Genomic DNA, 19,509 nt, shown 5'->3' on the forward strand with positions numbered 1-19,509 from the left:
GAACACAGATACACCCTCACCCAGTATGGAATAAGTAATCACAAACTAAAAATAGAAATATGTAGATAAAGGTTAAACTGAACCTCCAAGAAGCCAAACTGTATACAGTGAAACACCACAGCAACAATGACACATAGCCCCCTAATACTCTGCAAAATATAGCAGATGTAAATTTGAAGAAAATGACGAACAATCACCACTTTACAAATTAAATTGAAAATAAGAATATACCATTTCAATGGATTAATCCATTTTCAATTAACTTTCAGAGGCCATAGCCTCCTTCTTCAGGTCAATATAGTATACTGCTGTTACATTATACTGTCCTGACCTGAGAAAGGGGGTTTTGGTCTCTAAAAGTTAGTATATTATAAAAAAAAAAAAAAAAAAAATGTATTAAAATTAGTCCAATAAAAAGATTACCTTATTTTCTGTTTATAAAAGATTTATCAATACAACTACAATACTATTTTATTCTAAAGCAACAAAAAAATATTTTTTCTACCTTTTGTCATTTCTGCTTTAATCATCTTGTCTTCACTCTCTTCTTTCTAGCCAGCATTTGTCCTCTCTCTGTCTTCCATGCAGCATCAGCTCCTTTCATACACTGTCTGCCTTCTCTCTCTGCCCCTTCCATCCAGTCCACCCTCACCCCGTTCCATATGGCATCTTCCCTCTTTCTATGCTCCTTCCATAAACTGTCTAGCCTATGCCCCTTCTCTCCTTTGTACATGATTGATTTCAGCTCTGCCACCTCTCCATTTTTCTCTCTCTGTCACCACCCCCTCCCCTATGCTCTGGCATCTCTCTCTTCTCCTTTCTTTCCTTCCCACCCCACGGTCTGGCATCTTCCCTTGATTCTCTGGCATCTCTCTCCTTTTCTTCCATCTCTCCCTCCCCCTCCATGCTCTGACATTGCCTCCTTCCTTTCCCCCTTCCTTTTCTCTTGGTCTGCCATACCTTCCTCTTTAATCTGGCCCTGCACCAGTGGGAAGGTAGCCATGTGACTAGCATTAAGTAGTGGTTGCTACTGTGTGTTAATGACATGGTGGCTAATGCAAAATGTGGTTAACTACAACTTTGCAAGCAGTTAATACATCCCCCTCATAAATTGCAAGGTGCATTTACCACTCCTTCCCAAACCCTAACATACATAAAATTCTACATTAGTACTAGGGATGGGCCTTCATTGAAACATTTCTAGTTTTCAGGAATGGGTTGGCTAACATCTGTTCTCTTCATAAGCCATTTTCCTCCCCTTCCCATCTTTCCTCAATTGTAAAGTTACTTGGCACCATCATCAATACAAACCCCACAGCAGGGAAGGCAAAGGTGTGGTCTAGGAACACAAGGGACTGCTGCTGTGGCACAACTTTTTCATACAGCTGGTATAGCTCTCTTTGCTGCTGTTGACAGCTGATTTTTAGGGTAAAATTAGGTGGATCTGTAGTTGAGAAAAAAAAACTTATAGGTAAATATTCAGTCAGCAGCGATCAGCACATTTTTTTGGCTGCTGCCAGCATTATTTCTAGATATTCAGTGCCAGATAATGTCCAGGCACGGACACTGAATATCCAAGCATATGCATCTTGTTAACACTTATGCAGTTAAGTGCAATATTCAGCACTTAACTGCATAAGTTGAACCACATAACATAGGACTATATGTTATGTGGTAAAATGCTGAATATTAACACTTAACCACTTAAGAGTCAACTCTGCCCCCTCACAAGTTAGCTGATTTTGGCTTAGGTGCTAACCTTAAATATTCAGCAGCCCATTCTGGTTAACTGCTGCTGAATATGCACTTTGTACAAGTGATTTACCTAAGAGCCTCTCCTAGTTATATTGCTTTGAATATTGAGCCAGTGGTGGTTGTTTTTTTTTATGGCTGGTTCCCTGGCCTCGGGACTAATTTTTTTTCACTATTTGGAACTGGAATTTAGGGATTAGATTGGTAAAGATAGTCCATAGGCCACGTGAATACTTATACTCCTTCGCCACCTTACCCCTCACCCATCCACCCCTGGGCTGGTTATTCCTATTTTGACACATTAATAAATATTACAGGTAATCATAATCCTAAATAAAATAAGGTAATCTTGCTCACTGGTATCCCTTATCATAGTGTACCTGTTCATACCCATTCCAACCAATCAGCATGACTTTCATTGAATGCAATATTTGTCATGCCTTAGTCCTAAGGGAGATCATCTGGAGGTTTAAAGCTTGCCCTATCTGTAATCAACTCTCAACTCTGAAAGAGGAGCTGAACAAACTCCAAACAAGAATTGGCTGCACTTAAAGGTGCTTGAGAACTTTACAATTCCCAATCAATTTACCACTGCCACAGAGAATAAAGTAACCCAAGAATAGATGGGTCGTGTAGGCTCAGGTAGGTTATGACCTGTGACACAGAAGCATTCTCCCTCCCAATTATTGCTCTTACATAATTCTTTTGCTGCACTAAAATTCAGAAAAAAAGAACGGAGGTGGAACCAGAAACCAAGAAGGTAGCTCAACCCAAAAGGCATCCCCAAAGCATTGACTTTTTTTAGCTCAAAGCAGAAAATTCTTACTGCTATGGGGCTCTGCTATCAGAGGAATTACGGTAAGTCCATGGGTCCCAATAAAGTAGACTAAAGAAACCTAAAGGAGATGTATAAGATAGGAGGAGAGAATCTGATATATACAGTCCAGGAAAAACCTTGGGTGATAGTGTCTGAGAATCTCAAGGCAATGAAACAATGTGACAAAGGCAGTGGCTGTAGCTGGAAATATACTAGGCTGCATAGAGGGAGGTATAACCAGCAAAAGAAAGGAGATGACAATGCCTGTATACAAATCAATGGCAAGGCCCCACTTGGCTTATTGTATTCAGTTTTGGAGGTTGTATCTTGGTAAGGATATTAAAAAAAACAAACCCACCAAAAATTCTAGAAGTAGTTCAGAGAAAAACAACAAAAAATGGTATGGGGTTTACATAGAAACATGATGACAGATAAAGGCCAAATGACCCATCCAGGCGGCCCATCTGCAGTAACCATTATCTCTTTCTCTCTCTAAGAGGTCCCACATGCCTATCCCATGCCCTCTTGAATTCAGACAAAGTCTTTGGCTCCACCACCTCTTCCGAGAGACTGTTCCACACATCTACCACCCTTTCAGTACAAAGGTATTTCCTTAGATTACTCCTGAGCCTATCACCTCTTAACTTCATCCTATGCCCTCTCATTCCAGGCAACTATAGACCTGTGAGTCTCACGTCAATCCCTGGGAAGATGATTGAGGTGCTGATCAAGGATAGCATAATCCGGCACTTAGACACACACGACCTGATGAGAGCCAGCCAACATGGATTCAGGAAAGGGAAGTCATATTTGATGAACCTACTTCAATTTTTTGAGACAGTGAACAGACAAATTGATAATGGAGAACCGATGGATATTATATACTTGGATTTTCAGAAAGCGTTCGACAAGGTTCCACATGTAAGACTTCTCAGGAAACTGCAAGGCCATGGTGTAGAAGGAGAAATACTAAAATGGATAGACAAATGGCTGGAGAACAGAAGGCAGAGAGTGGGCATAAATGGGAGAAGGTGACTAGCGGTTTACCCCAGGGCTCAGTACTTGGGTCCATCTTATTTAATATTTTCATCAATGACCTAGAGGATGGAACATCCAGTTAGATCATCAAGTTTGCAGATGACACAAAGCTATGCCGGGCAATCAAATCGCAGAAGGACAGTGAGGAACTCCAGAGCGACTTGAGTCGATTGGAGAAATGGGCAGATAAATGGCAGATGAACTTTAATGTGGAAAAATGCAAAGTGATGCACTTAAGCAGAAAGACTAAGGAACACAAGTATAGTATGTCAGGTGCAACTCTGGGAAAAACCGATCAGGAAAAGGACCTGGGTGTACTAATTGATAGGACCCTGAAACCGTCGGCGTAATGTGCGGTGGCGGCGAAGAAAGCAAATAGAATGTTAGGCATGATAAAGAAGGAAATCACGAGTAGATCGGAGAAAGTAATAATGCCACTTTATAGAGCAATGGTCAGACCACACTTGGAATACTGCGTCCAACATTGGTCTCCATACCTAAAGAAGGATATAAAACTGCTGGAGAGGGTGCAGAGCCGAGCAACAAAGCTAATAAAAGGTATGGAGAACTTGGAATACAAGGAACGACTTAAGCGACTAGGATTGTTCTTCCTTGAGAAAATGACCTGTGGTGGCCTTCTAGCTGTGGTCTGGTTCCTGAAGAAGGGGTCTTCAGCCCTGAAACTGTTTTAGGACTCTTTTAGACCCAGTTTTGATCTGCAAGAACAGTATTACGGCCAATCCAGCTACCATATTAGCTCCTCTGGACATGACTTATTCAACAAGCTAAGTATTTGGATCTTCATTATTGATTTTGTGATGTGCCTATTGCCCTGGGTCTGCGAGTTTTGGCTTTACAGGGGTACCGCAAGCTTTGTGAAATTATTGAACATTGCACTTTATTATTATCACTAATATTTATGGCACTGTTGTTGCACTAATTCAGCACACATGAGTGTAAGGATTGTTAGTCAGGCCCCCACAATGTATGGTTGGTGGGTTTATATTAGAGGCGCCCTTACACACGCCAGGTCCCAGGTTCAGTTCCCTCACTGAAGATTCACCAGGAAGTAGACTCAAATAAGAAACACAGCCAGAATGATTGCATAAAGAATATATTATAGAAATAGGCTTACAGAAAAGTAGTATTCATAAGCATTACAATTAAGCATTACCATTAAGGAGAGAGCAAAGAAGTTTCCCTGCCTTACAATGTTCAGAGGCAAAGAGACAGAGAGTCTAAGGAGAGCCAGAGAGAGAGAGAGAGAGAAAGAGGGATGGGATGATGGTCTAAGTTTCGGGTTCCATAGATAAAGAGAAGGATAGACAGAGAGATAGACAGAGAAAGAGAGAGCTTAAGAGAAACAAGAGAGGACCAGAGTGCCAAGAGCCAAGAGAGGGGGCTAATGCTGCGAGGGGGCTTTTATAGTTTGGAAACTTATTCTAAAAAACAGAATCTATTGAACTTCAATAGAAGTTAAATCTCCCCCCTCCTTCGTAGACAGGAGAAAAATAGGCTGTAGTCATATATGTATTTCCAGTATGTCTCTGACAATAGTTTCTGATTAACTTTAGTTATCTGTGCACCTGGACCCATTGTCCTAAGCATCCTCTTAATCAGACATTAACACATTAACACCTTTTAGATAATCCTGATTTAATCAGGGCTATTTGAAACCATCTTTTAGGGTTATGTGAAACCGTCTGCCTTCACTCAGGGTCTATCTGCATTCACATGCCAGTCAGATTGATATAATTTCCCATAGGCCTTCGTTGACATTAGTTATGCCAACTGAAAATGCTGAATGCTAGCAATAGCTATGCTGACAACGAGCGTTTCCTGTGACGGTGTGCAGCTGGTGTACTTTATGTTGCCGGCTTATTGGGAAGCATTAGCTCTGTTCTTGTGCATGCTCAGTTCAGTCACCGAACTAAACACATGTGAGCTTACAACCTCACACTGAGGATGCTCACTTCATGCTTTAAATTTAAATTTCTATAACTTATTGATTCGTTGTGTTCTTTTCACAAAGCTCGTGGTACCTGAGGCAAGCCTTACTTCTCGTTCTCCATCCCTGACACAAAAAGTACTTCTTCCAGTTTATTGCGTGCTAATTGTGAAAATATCGTACACCCCTTTGATATGGTTCTCACTGGAAGCTAACTCAGGGTAAACCAGACTTTAAGAAGGGGGGGGGGTAGAAATTCATCAAAGGGCACTACTGCATTAGCATGTGCTAATGATTAGCATACACTAAACGATAAAGACGTCCACAGGAATATAACAGGCATCTTTAGCGGTTAGCGTGTTCTAACACGATAGTGCCCCTTGATGAATTCCCCCCTACCCCACACGCACACACTTAAGTGCTTAACAAGGGTTAGTAAAATGATCCCTCAGTTCTAATATCCCCTGAATCCCTTTTCTGACAGGTTTCCCTGGGGGATGTTGCATCACTGATTATTATATCTGCAGAATATTAGTAACGTATCAATTCAGACATTAGTTACGAGGGGGTGCTGAAAAGTTCTCAACCCAACCAACCAACTTCCTAAATTCTGAGCGTTATTTTGCCACTATAGCTGAAAAGAGTGTTATCTTATTTCATTAAGTGCCAATTTGCAGAAACAAAATTCGATGTTTTGCCATTGTTTCAGATCATTGATTGAACCATATCCATGTCATTCTCTTCTTGGTTGGGCTGAGAACTTTTCAGCACCCCCTCATAATATGAACACATTTGGTCTAGCGGCTTGTGTCAAAAAGAGAAATTCTAACAATAAACAGAAAATAAGGACCGATAGTAATCTTGTGTATTATATAACAAAGTATATTTTACTACTTGTGTTAACAAAAGCACCATTTCTTTAACTTACAATCTTTAATTTATTCAGAAATAAAAAAAAATCAGAATAAGACACCTAACATACGCTGGCTTTTACAAAGCCGCAGTAGAGGTAAATGCTCTGACACTCATAGAATTCCCATGAGCAGAGCATTTCCCTTGAAGGCCCACAGTTTAAACCTGTACTGCGGTTTTCTAAAAGCCAGTAATAGATTTGCACAAAATAAAAGGTCTTTGAGTATTGAAAATGTACCTGACAAATGCTTTTAACCAAAGGGATTGATCAAAAAATAAAACAAAATCTAAATTCATGCTTAGTCTGAACTGAATAAAGGGAAACGAGACCATGGAAAGGTGTTAATTGGGGATGCTATAAGCCCCATTTTGCACAGGGTATTGTGGTAGTAATTGGGATGTTCAGGTTTGGATGTTCACATCTCCCCCCCCCCAATATTTTACAAAAAGCTCTGATAAATGCAGAGGCTTTAATAAAATACCCATAAGGATTCCAGAAAATACATAGGTACATACAAAGGGACATACAAGTCCAGGAAAAGAGCAGCATTACTCAGCTGCTACAACAGTACATAGAAGCTACAGAAAGCACAGTTACTTACCGTAACAGGTGTTATCCAGGGACAGCAGGCAGATATTCTTGACTGATGGGTGACGGCACCGACAATTTTAGAGTGATTGCACTCTAAGAACGTGGAAAGTTCTAGTAGGCCGCACCGCGCACGCGCGAGTGCCTTCCCGCCCGACAGAGGCGCGCGGTCCCCAGTTAGGATAAGCCAGCTAAGAAGCCAACCCGGGGAGGAGGGAGGGACGCAAGAATATCTGCCTGCTGTCCCTGGATAACACCTGTTACGGTAAGTAACTGTGCTTTATCCCAGGACAAGCAGGCAGCATATTCTTGACTGATGGGTGACCTCCAAGCTAACATAAAGAGGGATGGAGGGAAGGTTGGCCATTAGGAAAACAAATTTTGCAAAACAGATTGGCCGAAGTGTCCATCCCGTCTGGAGAATGCATCCAGACAATAATGAGATGTAAAAGTATGAACTGAGGACCAAGTAGCAGCTTTGCAGATTTCCTCAAGGGGAGTGGAACGGAGGAAAGCCACAGATGCTACCATAGCTGTAACTCTATGGGCCGTGACAGAACCTTCCAGTGTCAGTCCGGACTGAGCATAACAAAATGAGATGCACGCTGCAAGCCAATTTGACAACGTACGTTTAGAAACAGGACGTCCCAATTTATTCGGATCAAAGGACAGAAAAAGTTGGGGAGATGATCTGTGGGGCTTAGTACGCTCTAAATAGTAAGCTAGAGCCCGCTTACAGTCCAAAGTATGCAGAGCCTGTTCTCCAGAATGAGAGTGAGGTTTCGGAAAGAAGACAGGCAGAACAATGGATTGGTTGAGATGGAATTCCGAGACAACCTTAGGGAGAAACTTTGGATGTGAACGCAGAACCACCTTGTAATGATGAAAGACTGTAAAAGGTGGATCCGCAACTAGTGCATGTAGCTCACTGACCCTCCTGGCAGAGGTTAGAGCAATAAGGAAGACCACTTTCTAAGTGAGAAACTTGAAAGGAGTCGTAGCCAAAGGTTCAAACTGAGGCTTCATTAGGCGGAGAGAACCACATTGAGATCCCAGACTACAAGGGGTGCTTTAAGAGGTGGTTTCACATTGAAAAGACCCCGCAAGAATCTGGAAACCAAGGGATGAGCTGAAAGGAGTTTCCCATGAACTGGCTCATGAAAAGCAGCAATAGCACTGAGGTGGGCTCTAATGGAAGTAGACTTGAGGCCAGAGTAAGACAAAGAAAGAAGGTAATCTAACAAAGTCTCCACTGCAAGGGACGTAGGATTATGATGATGAAGAAGACATCAGGAAGAAAATCTTGTCCACTTCTGATGGTAACATTGCAGAGTTGCAGGTTTCCTGGAGGCATCCAGAATATAACGAACGGGCTGAGATAACAGAGTATCATTCGAAGTTAGCCCGAGAGATACCAAGCTGTCAGGTGCAGAGACTGGAGGTTGGGATGCAGAAGGGTCTCCTGATGCTGTGTAAGCAGAGAAGGAAACAATGGAAGAAGAATAGGCTCCCTGGAACTGAGTTGAAGTAGAAGGGAGAACCAATGTTGCCTGGGCCATCATGGAGCGATGAGAATCATGGTGGCCTGTTCCCTCTTGAGCTTGAACAAGGTTCGCAACATGAGAGGTAGCGGAGGGAAAGCATACAGGAACAGATTGGACCAATCCAGGAGAAATGCATCCGCTGCCAGACGGTGAGGAGAGTAGAGTCTGGAGCAGAAGAGGGGCAGCTGGTGATTGTGAGGAGCTGCAAAGAGGTCTATCTGAGGAGTGCCCCACTGAGCGAAGATGGACTGTAGAGTTAAAGGATCGAGAGTCCACTCGTGAGGCTGAAGAATTCTGCTGAGTTTGTCCGCCAAGGAATTCTGTTCTCCCTGAATGTAGATCGCTTTCAGGAAGAGTTGGTGATCTGTGGCCCAAGCCCAAATCTTCTGGGCTTCCTGGCACAAGAGGCGAGAGCCTGTCCCACCTTGCTTGTTGATGTAGTACATTGCAACTTGATTGTCTGTGCACAGCAGGAGGAGTTGAGGAAAGAGAAGATGTTGGAAGGCCTTGAGGGCATAAAACATCACTCTGAGTTCCAGGAAATTGATGTGATGTTTCATTTCCTGGGCTGTCCAAAGACCTTGAGTTTGGAATTCGTTCAAATGAGCTCCCCAGGCGTAAGGGGAGGCGTCGGTGGTGATGATAAGTTGATGAGGAGGTAGATGGAACAGAAGACCTCTGGAGAGATTTGAGAATATCAACCACCATTGCAGAGACTGACGAAGAGACGATGTCACAGATATGTGTCGTGAGCAGGGATCCGTCGCTTGGGACCACTGGGTAGCTAGGGTCCATTGAGGAGTGCGCAGGTGAAGACGTGCGAAGGGTGTGACATGAACTGTGGAGGCCATGTGACCTAAGAGTATCATCATTTGCTTGGCAGAGATGGAACGTTGTGGAAGTACCTGCTGACATAGAGACTGAAGAGTTTGAAGACTGTTGGACGACAGGAATGCTCTCATGAGGATTGTGTCCAGCACCACTCCAATGAATTGAAGTCTCTGAGTGGGGATGAGATGAGATTTGGGTAGATTGATCTCGAACCCCAGAAGTTGTAGAAACAGGATGGTTTGGTTGGTGGCCAGAAGTACTGTCTGAGATGAATTGGCCTTGATTAACCAATCGTCTAGGTAAGGAAAGACTTGAAGGTGGTGAGAGCGTAGAAAGGCAGCCACCACAATCAGACATTTGGTGAATACTCTTGGAGAGGAGGCAAGACCGAAGGGCAGCACCTTGTATTGGTAATGACAATGATGGATCATGAAGCGGAGGTACTGTCTGGAGGCCAGATTGACCGGTATGTGAGTATATGCCTCTTTGAGATCGAGGGGCAGGAAACTGCATGGTGACACTAGGAAGTTCTTCTTCACCGAAAGGGTGGTTGATCGCTGGAATAGTCTTCCACTTCAGGTTATTGAGGCCAGAAGCGTGCCAGATTTTAAGGCCAAATGGGACAAACATGTGGGATCTATCCGCAAAGATAGATAGAGAGGGTCATTGGAGTGGGCAGACTTGATGGGCCGTGGCCCTTATCTGCCGTCTATTTCTATGTTTCTATGAGGGAGCATAGCCAGTCGCCTTGATTGAGAAGAGGGTAAAGAGTGGCCAGAGAAAGCATTCTGAATTTTCTCTTTGACCAAGCATTTGTTGAGATCGCGAAGATCTAGGATGGGTCTGAGATCTCCTGTTTTTTTGGGGACTAGAAAATAACGAGAGTAGAATCCCTGTCCCTGCTGATCTAGAGGAACCTCCTCTATGGCGTTCAGAAGGAGGAGGGATTGAACCTCTTGAAGAAGGAGGGAAGACTGAGGAGTGTTCAAAACAGACTCTTTTGGCAGACTTTGGATAGGCAGAGTCTGAAAGTTGAGAGAGTAGCCGTGGCGGATGATGTTGAGGACCCACTGATCCGAGGTGATATTTTCCCAACGGCTTATGTAATGAGCAAGGCGTCCTCCTATGGGCTGCGGAAGATGGGCAGATGGTAGAATACTGGCTATGTCCTGGAGAACCAAGTCAAAAGGGTTGGGAGGACTTTTGTGGAGGAGGAGGCTTCACCTGTTGCTGCTGTTGTGCTGGTCTAGGGTTTTGCCTCTGTTGTTGCCGCTGACGCCGGGGCTGTTGAGGGGCCGGTGGTAAAGGACGAGCCACAAATCGGCGTTGGTAGGCCGATTGCTGCCGGAAAGGCCTAGTAGGTGGGGTCTTCTTTTTTGTTTTGAGGAGAGTATCCCACCTAGTCTCATGAGCTGAGAGCTTTTGGGTAGTGGAGTCCATGGATTCTCCAAACAGCTCATCACCCAGGCAAGGCGCATTAGCCAGTCGATCTTGATGATTGACATCAAGTTCTGAAACCCTGAGCCATGCCAGACGATGCATGGCCACCGACATAGCCGTGGCTCGAGAGGTCAGCTCAAAGGTGTCATAGATCGACCTGACCATGAATTTACGAAGTTGTAAAAGTGATGAAGAAGTTTGGCGAAAGGCAGATCTTTTGCGGTCAGGGAGGTACTTTTCAAAAGCTGACAAATTCTGAATGAGATGCTTAAGATAGAAAGAAAAATGAAAAGCATAATTCCCTGATCTATTAGCTAGCATCACATTCTGATACAACCTCTTGTCAAACTTATCCATGGCCTTACCTTCTGTGCCAGGAGGGACCGAGGCGTACACACTAGCTCCCGTGGATTTCTTTAAAGTGGATTCCACCAAGAGAGACTCATGAGGGAGTTGTGGTTTGTCAAAGCCAGGAATGGAGATGACCTTATATAAGGAGTCCAGTTTGCGAGGGGCTCCTGGGATGGTCAAAGGCGTCTCCAGATTTTTGTAAAAAGTCTCTCTTAATATATCATGGAGAGGCAATTTTAGAAATTCCCTTGGAGGCTGTTCAAAATCCAGTGCATCGAGAAATGCCTTGGATTTTTTGGATTCAGCCTCCAAGGGAATAGAGAGAGAGTCACACATCTCTTTGAGAAAAGAGGTGAAAGAGGTTGCATCAGGCTTAGAGGACGGATCTAAAACAGAAGGATCCTCGTCCGCTGATGAACACTCCCCCTCAGAGAGAAGAGGCTCTTCGGAGTCACCCCACAGATCAGGATCCCTTACTTGGAAGCTGCGGTCTCGGGACTCCGGTGTGGAGGGTTCCAGGTGTCGAGTTTTGTGTGTCGACTTACCCGACCTCTGGGAAACGGTACCGGGAGATGTTATGGGTTGTGCCGGTGCCGAAGTTTGCACAGCCTGGTGTAAGGACCTCGGTTACGGCGCTAAGATCGGCATGGATACCGACGAAAGCCGAATGTACCGGTACCGACAGAGTGGATGCAGATAAAAGAGGTTGCTCCACTGCCGGTACCGGTGGCTCAGACCAGACCGGGACTGAAAGGTTCGGTTTCAAAAGAGCAGGAAGGAGCTGCTGTAATTGCTCCTTGAGCTGCACCTGCAGGACGGAGGCAATTCGCTCGTCCAGCGAAGGCACCGGCACCGCTTTTTTCTTCTGCGGTACCTTCGGTGCTGCTCTACACTCCGAAGAGGAACCCGAGGTCGAGGGGCTCACCTCAATCGGTGCGGAGCGCTTCCGCGGGCGCCTCGAGGTCGGCTGGACTGGGCTCGCTGCTACTGAGACCGGAGGACGCTCCAGCGGGGAAGGACTTCTTAGCCTGCTTACCTGGAGGATGCGACGCCGGCGCGGTGTCGACGAGGTAGGTGCCGACTGCATCGGGACCGATGTCGGGGCCGGTGCCGCCGAATCTGACATATCGATACCAAACAATAACCGCTGCTGGATCTGTCGGTTTTTTAAGGTTCTCTTTTTTAGAGTGGCACAGCGGGTGCAGGTGGACGCCCGATGGTCAGGACCCAGGCACTGTAAGCACCAGTTGTGCGGGTCGGTGAGAGAAATGGGCCTTGCGCACCGCTGGCACTTCTTAAACCCGGGTTGGGGGGGCATGAACGTAAAAACGGCTTCTGCCAAATCGAAGGCCGAGGTCCTCGATGGTGGCAGCAGGCCCCGCCGGGGCAAAACCGAAAAAAGAAGAAAAAAGAAAATTCTTTTTTTTTTTAAGAAGAAAATAAGAAAAAAGAAAAAAAGGAAATATAATTTCCAGAAAGGTTTATGCGAGCGGGAAGGCGAATGAGGAAAAAGTTTTCAACAGCCGTTGAAAGTGCATCTTCTTAGCTCCGCGGAAACTAAGAAACTATGAAACTGGGGACCGCGCGCCTCTGTCGGGCGGGAAGGCACTCGCGCGTGCGCGGTGCGGCCTACTAGAACTTTCCAAGTTCTTAGAGTGCAATCACTCTAAAATTGTCCGTACCGGGGCTCCGTCGGTGCCGTCACCCATCAGTCAAGAATATGCTGCCTGCTTGTCCTGGGATAAAATACATACATATGTAACAATTTCTGGTATATAAATATGATTGCCAATAATTATACTTTTAAAATGTATGTGCCACCAATTAGGAAACAATGCCCTGAATAGCAATTTTTAATATTATTAAATGTTCAATACAGTTTTTTTTGGGGGGGGATAAGCACAAATGCTCACTCAGTCACTCATATGAAGCCCTGGCCAAAACGAGCATGCTTCAGAGGAGGTGAAGAAGCTGAAGCGGAATTTTATTTTTTTAACACCTATTCCTATCATAAAATGAATACACATATTAGATTCTAGCCAACTCAAACCACGCTTCCTTTAAATCCATGCATTCCAAGGTATCTACACTTGTGAACAGTGGCATTCTGAAATCACTATTTACACATACATGCAATCTACATATATACATTCCAGTATTTGCATATGTAGGTGCTGCACAAGGTTTCTAAAATGATCTCCTATGTATATTTTTTCTGACCCACACATTTTCCTTCTCCTTTGGGATGAGGGCTGGGATCTGTCACCATAAGCATTCCTTTGCAATTACTAGGGATTTTTTTTCCTTCCTTTTTTATTTCCCCCACAACATATCTGGTCATTGTAATAACAGTGTTGGTCAACAGCTATGCAGCAAAGCTCCTTCTGGAACTCTCTTATCATAGGCCCTGAATCGGACAACTTAAAAGTACTTAAGCAATGGCCATAACTGTCTTCCCTTAGGGGGTTGTGTACATAGTAGCATCCCCACTCCCCAGCTGATCCAGAAAGTGGAAGTCCCAATTTAGGATTAAAACAAAGGATCTTCTGCATAGCAGTGCACAGCACTACTGGGCTGACATAACTATGAACAAATTTAATTTATTTTACTTTTGGAATGCAATTGCTAGCTTTCTGTTTTATGAATTGGTGAGGCACTACTCCATAAATAGAACCCATATTTCAGCAAGATAAAATTAATCTTGTCCATGTTGAAGAAATAGTCACTACACAGCTTTTCCATATTGGTTATGCGGAATGGTAATAACAAAAGGTTTTGTATTTTCATCCTCTTTTTCATAACATCCTAAATTACCAGAATTTGGTGTCTCACTATTTTTATTCTTTCTTTCTTCAAATGCTCTTCCTTTCACTGTGCTGCTGCAGGATGTGCCACAAAGCCCCCAAAATGATAAAAAGACTGGAATGAAAACTAGACCATGAAGAACACCAAACAATATGACAAGAAATAAAACCTTGAAAAAAGTTCTGAAGACATGACTTCCTGTTGCAGAGAGTACAACAACTCCTAATATTGTCGAGAGGACACCTTGCACAATTGGGTAGCCAAGAAGGTGCAAAGCATCAATGATTTTTTCATTTACACTAGATTTTTCACTTGAAACAAATGCACAGGAAATGTGAGTTGAAAAGTCTACAGCAAATCCTGTACAGATGAAAAGGCTGATCATGGATATGGAATCTAGATTGATCCCCCAGTAAGTCATAAAACCCGAAACACCAACTATGATAGAAGCAATTGCAAATGTTACCCACAAAGAGCATAGTGGATTGGGAATTAATAGCAGGGAGAAAGCCAACATAACTCCAGTTGCAACTATGATATTTTGAATCATGTTTGCAATTATTACATCAGACTGGTCAGAATATATAAATGCAGGGTGATAAACCACCATGGGAATTGTACAGTTCTTTGCAATCTCCCTTATCTGACTTATCATTGTTTTCTTATCAATTGTAGCTATGACATTTACTGTCTGGATGAAGAAGCGTGAAGCTTCTATTATCTTATTATGAATAACTATGTCCTGCTTAAACTCTGAATGAAAAACAAAGAGGTTTGCTAACTGTTTAATGAAATTAGCTTCATTATCAATATCTTGCGATATATTTCTGAAAATAGTTTTATATACTCTTAACCAGGATTGAGAAAGACTTTTATCTACATAAGAGATACTTTCTAGTGACTCCATACAATTTTCTATTTCATTTTGAATATGTGGGTCCCAATAGAATGTTTTTTTAGTGATAACCACCATAACTCTGGGTCCATACTTTGAAAAATATAATTTTTCCATGTCATAAAAATGACTAATATTTGAGTTTTTGCTGACCAGATTTTGAAGGTCTATAACTTCCTGTATTTGAAGACACCCATAAATAGCGCTAGCCAAGTATCCACCATACAACAACATCACAAAGACTTTAGTCCAGTTCTTTGTAAGAAAAGGACCATAATACTTGCTGAAGAATGTAGCGATTGGATGCTCCTCTTCTGCACCTGTTCTTCTGTCAAAAGCTCCTCCCACACAGCACATGTTGTATAGAGGGGAATGCTCAGGGTCAGCATCTTTCTTCACTGTTATGCAAGCCAGCCAGTGTCTATTGTCTTCTTCTCGTTCGCCATTTAGAGCCAAAACAGCCCCAAAGAAGGTGATGTTGTATAAATAGCAAAATAAGAGAGCAGTGCCTGTGTAGATGCAAAAGGATTTCACTGACTGAAAAGGAGTCATAGTCCCTATATAAAATGCTACAACGTCAGTGAGAGTGGTGATTGTTATAGACACTGCTGCCTCTGCATAGGTATCAGCCAACCGGTCTCTAACTTTATAGTGAACTTTAGTCTGTTGCCAGCAGGAGATCATGATGAACATGTCATCAACACCAACTCCTGGAGGATGAAAAACAAGACACTTCTAGTCATGATACATCAACAATAAATTCAGAAGAAAAAAGACAAAGTACTACTATTTAAGACATTTGTGATGACTAAATAAGCCATTAGCTGTGCATGAAGGTCTTGAATGGTTATTAAAGTTTACTTTATAGATTCCACCTTTTTTAAATTCTTCACATGCATTAAAATTACTGAATAAGTTTTTCTCTATTGTAGAAAAACATAAATAGGTCTAATTTATGGAGAGGATGATTTCTAAGGAATTTATCTGGGTAACTTAGCTACAACCTTTACAAATTTTCTGACTGAAAAGTACCCTACCCTTAGGGGCTAAATCTATGCATGCTCTTTCACAATGTGAGATATAGCTTGGGATAAGGTAGGCAAGGTGTTTCATCCCTCAGTGTACTTTTACCATGCACTGTTTTGTTCCACTATTCCCAGAATTTCAAAGGGAAACTCCATGGCCCTTTTACTAAACTACGGTAATATTTGAACATGGTTGAGTCACATTATTATGACCACCGCCTATCTCTGACGTCAGGGATGCACAGCCAATAAACAAATGCATGTGTCATGCATAGATTATGTGGGTATATAAGATGGGATTAGAGAATGACACGGTGACAAAATTCATCACCGTACTTGTTCCCACGGATAACCGCGGGAAACCATCTTCATCTCATTCTTTAAGGAGCAAGGGAAGAATCAGAGTATGAATGGCAACCACTGACCCTCAAGCTTTGCTTTGAAGAATGCTGGTATAGAAGGACTGAGGTTGAAATAGACACTAATAAATGAAATGGGATTATTTCCCGCGGTTATCCGCGGGGACGGGAACAATGATGGATTTTGTCACCGTGTCATTCTCTAGATGGGATATCAGTAAGTTGCCAATATAGCAACTGTGACTCTTATGAGGGAAAAAGCGCAATTTATCAGACATTGAAAAAAGGTATGATCATTGGCTACTGGGCCAAGGGCGGCAGCATTTCAGAAATGGTGGAGTTTGTGAACTGTTCATGTGCTGCTGTGGCTAAAGTGTACCATGAGTAGATGAATGGAACTTTTTCAATGACCCGAAGTGGTAACTGTGGGGCAGCATGGGCCATCGATGCAAGAGGTGAATGTTGGCTGTGCAGGTTGGTGTGTGCCAATTGGCACACTACTGTGGAGCAACTCATCACCCAAACAAACCAGGAAGCTTTCAGATGTGTGTCCAAAATGACTGTGTAGTGAACCTTGTGAATGGGGCTCTGGAGCAGACAGCTGGTGACTACACCCATGCTCACTAGGGTTCATTTCAAAAAATGGCTGCAATTTTCACAGAAGTACCAGCGTTAGACTTGCACTGACTGGCAGAGGGTTGTCTTCTCTGATGAGTCACATTTTGAACTCCATTGAATGGATGGACGTTGGCATGTCAGGCATGAAACTGCTCAGAACAAACACCCAGCAACTATTGTTGGATGTACACACGCTGGAGATAGCAACGTTATGGTCTGGGGAATGTTTTTTTGGTATGGCCTAGGTCCCATTGATACCTCTGAAAGGCACTCTCAACTGATATGGGTATTTCTCCATCCTTACCAATCAAGTACACCCATACATGTTAGGCAATCTGAGTTGAATCAGTGGTTTTACACAGTGAAGGGATTAAAATTCTCTATTTTCCAGTACTTAATTCTTTTTAGCAACAGGAGTCACAAAAATCCAGCTTAAAATTCTGAAACACACCAATATTATTCTTTTTTTAAGGCAATATTATTCTTTTTTCTACTGGAGTGCATTCCTGCAGTCCTTTTTGATTACTAAACTGCTGAGCCCTTTACCAGTATACACCATTATGTGAAGTTTGGAGAATCTGAAACTTTTTTTTTTTAATCTAAATGTTCTTCTGAAAATTGAAGGTCTAAAACTTTAAGAATGATCTCTTGTCTTTGACATCTTAGAGGTTCTGTGCTGCAGAGCTGTTTCCAGTTAGGATTCCTGATATACTGGCAGGCTCTATGGGACTGTGAGATAATTACTGAGGAGTTTCATTATTTCTGAATCAAAAATACTTGGATATTCAGATAAAGCTGAGGTTGCTCAGATATTCTGTGAGCTGATTTCATATCAAAAAGATTTTGTGGGGTGTTCCTGGGAGGGTCAGCTTAGGGATAAAATAATTGTGTTCTTTTGCACATGTAGTTAGAAATACATAGCCTTAGCCTATGAAGACACTGACTTTAGCCTGCATTCATCCAGGGAGGTTAGGGTTTTGTTTCCTTTTATTTGTTTACAGATAGAATAGTAGCAAATAGCTGGATCTTCAGAGGAGTTGCTGGTTCCAGACAGGTGATGGGATAACAACTCAGTGGTACCCAGTGCAAGAAAGTGGCGATACCAATGAAAACAGGGTTTTAAAAAATACTTTATTTTTGTGTGCACACATTTTTTTGTGTGTATTTTATTGAACTTTGGGACTGAAAAACGCTCTCTGGTTTTAAAAGAGTCACCTAGTCAACTCCTTATCTGTGGTTCTGGATTTCCTGGAACAAAGTTGGCATGAAGTTGAAAGGCATGACATGTTTAAAGTTTGAAAATCATCACTAACTATAATGGTGTTATCAATGTAAACTTGATCACATGTGAATAGTAAATTAACTTTGCTATTCATTTAAATTTAATTTACCTCATTTAAACAACATCTGATAACAATTGTTGAATATACCTATTTAGTTTTCTTTCAACCTCAATTGTTATTGTTTTTTTAGTTGCAACAAATAAATTCAAATATTTAAATGTTTAACCTCTGTTGTGGTGTGAATTGAAGGGGAAACCTATTGAAATATCTGACCGTGATTATAACATCTCATACATTTAATTGTAATAATTAAATTGATAATGTAATTATATTACATCACCACTTTTTCAATTAGATGGGAACAAGTTAGGTGGAACAGAGTCCATTGAGATAGACAGATTGGAGGGGGGGGGGGGGGCTAAACTCAAAGCAAGTTGTTTGTCCGAGATATAAGGAACTGATCTAAGTTACAATGTATGTGGCAAGCTAGTCCTGGTGCAGAATGAGTATATAGTCAATCACCCTATATATTAAAGAAGAGCCAGGCATTCATGTGCCTCCAGAAGTAGAAGTAGTCTCAAGTTAGAAGAAGCTCCTCTGGTAGTAAATTCTAGAGCACGGGGGCTACTCCTGAGAAAGTTCACTGGTGGGTATCACATCTTACAATTTCTTTTGATGAGGGTACAGATTTCTTGTGAGGACCTCAGAGGTTTCAAAGGTGTGTAAAGGGCTAAGAGGCCGTCTTTTACTAAGCAGCAATAGAGGTTTCTACCATAGCATCAGGCAAGAGGAGTAGAGGTGGTGCACAGCATCAGGCAAGAGGAGTAGAAGCAGCAAGGGAGAAAAGCAGTTTTAGAAGCAAAAACGAGCAGAGGAGGGAGACAGAGGAGAGCAGGAGGCTAGGGGCTGGGCGAGAGTTAGCTCCGCCCACCCCCACCGCGTCAGAGGAGTCAGCACCCGAACCCCCCATAAAAGGGGGCGGAGCCAACGACGAACGTGGTGCACAGCATCAGGCAAGAGGAGTAGAAGCAGCAAGGGAGAAAAGCAGTTTTAGAAGCAAAAACGAGCAGAGGAGGGAGACAGAGGAGAGCAGGAGGCTAGGGGCTGGGCGAGAGTTAGCTCCGCCCACCCCCACCGTGTCAGAGGAGTCAGCACCCGAACCCCCCATAAAAGGGGGCGGAGCCAACGACGAACGTGGTGCACAGCATCAGGCAAGAGGAGTAGAAGCAGCAAGGGAGAAAAGCAGTTTTAGAAGCAAAAACGAGCAGAGGAGGGAGACAGAGGAGAGCAGGAGGCTAGGGG

At 43.0% G+C, this 19,509-nt stretch overlaps 1 protein-coding gene across 1 annotated transcript in view; it reads right to left on the bottom strand.

The window, feature by feature from the left end:
- Positions 1–19,509, bottom strand: part of PTCHD3 (patched domain containing 3) — a 34,199-nt gene that overhangs the window by 1,110 nt on the left and 13,580 nt on the right. The window contains exons 5-6 of the mRNA XM_033932891.1: positions 14,649–15,632; positions 1,289–1,444 (exon numbers count right to left, since the gene is read on the bottom strand). Of these exons, the coding sequence (XP_033788782.1) occupies positions 1,289–1,444; positions 14,649–15,632 (1,140 nt within the window). The remainder of the gene's footprint in view (positions 1–1,288; positions 1,445–14,648; positions 15,633–19,509) is intronic.

Source organism: Geotrypetes seraphini, chromosome 2, assembly GCF_902459505.1.
Source record: "Geotrypetes seraphini chromosome 2, aGeoSer1.1, whole genome shotgun sequence".
Lineage (NCBI taxonomy): Eukaryota > Metazoa > Chordata > Amphibia > Gymnophiona > Dermophiidae > Geotrypetes > Geotrypetes seraphini.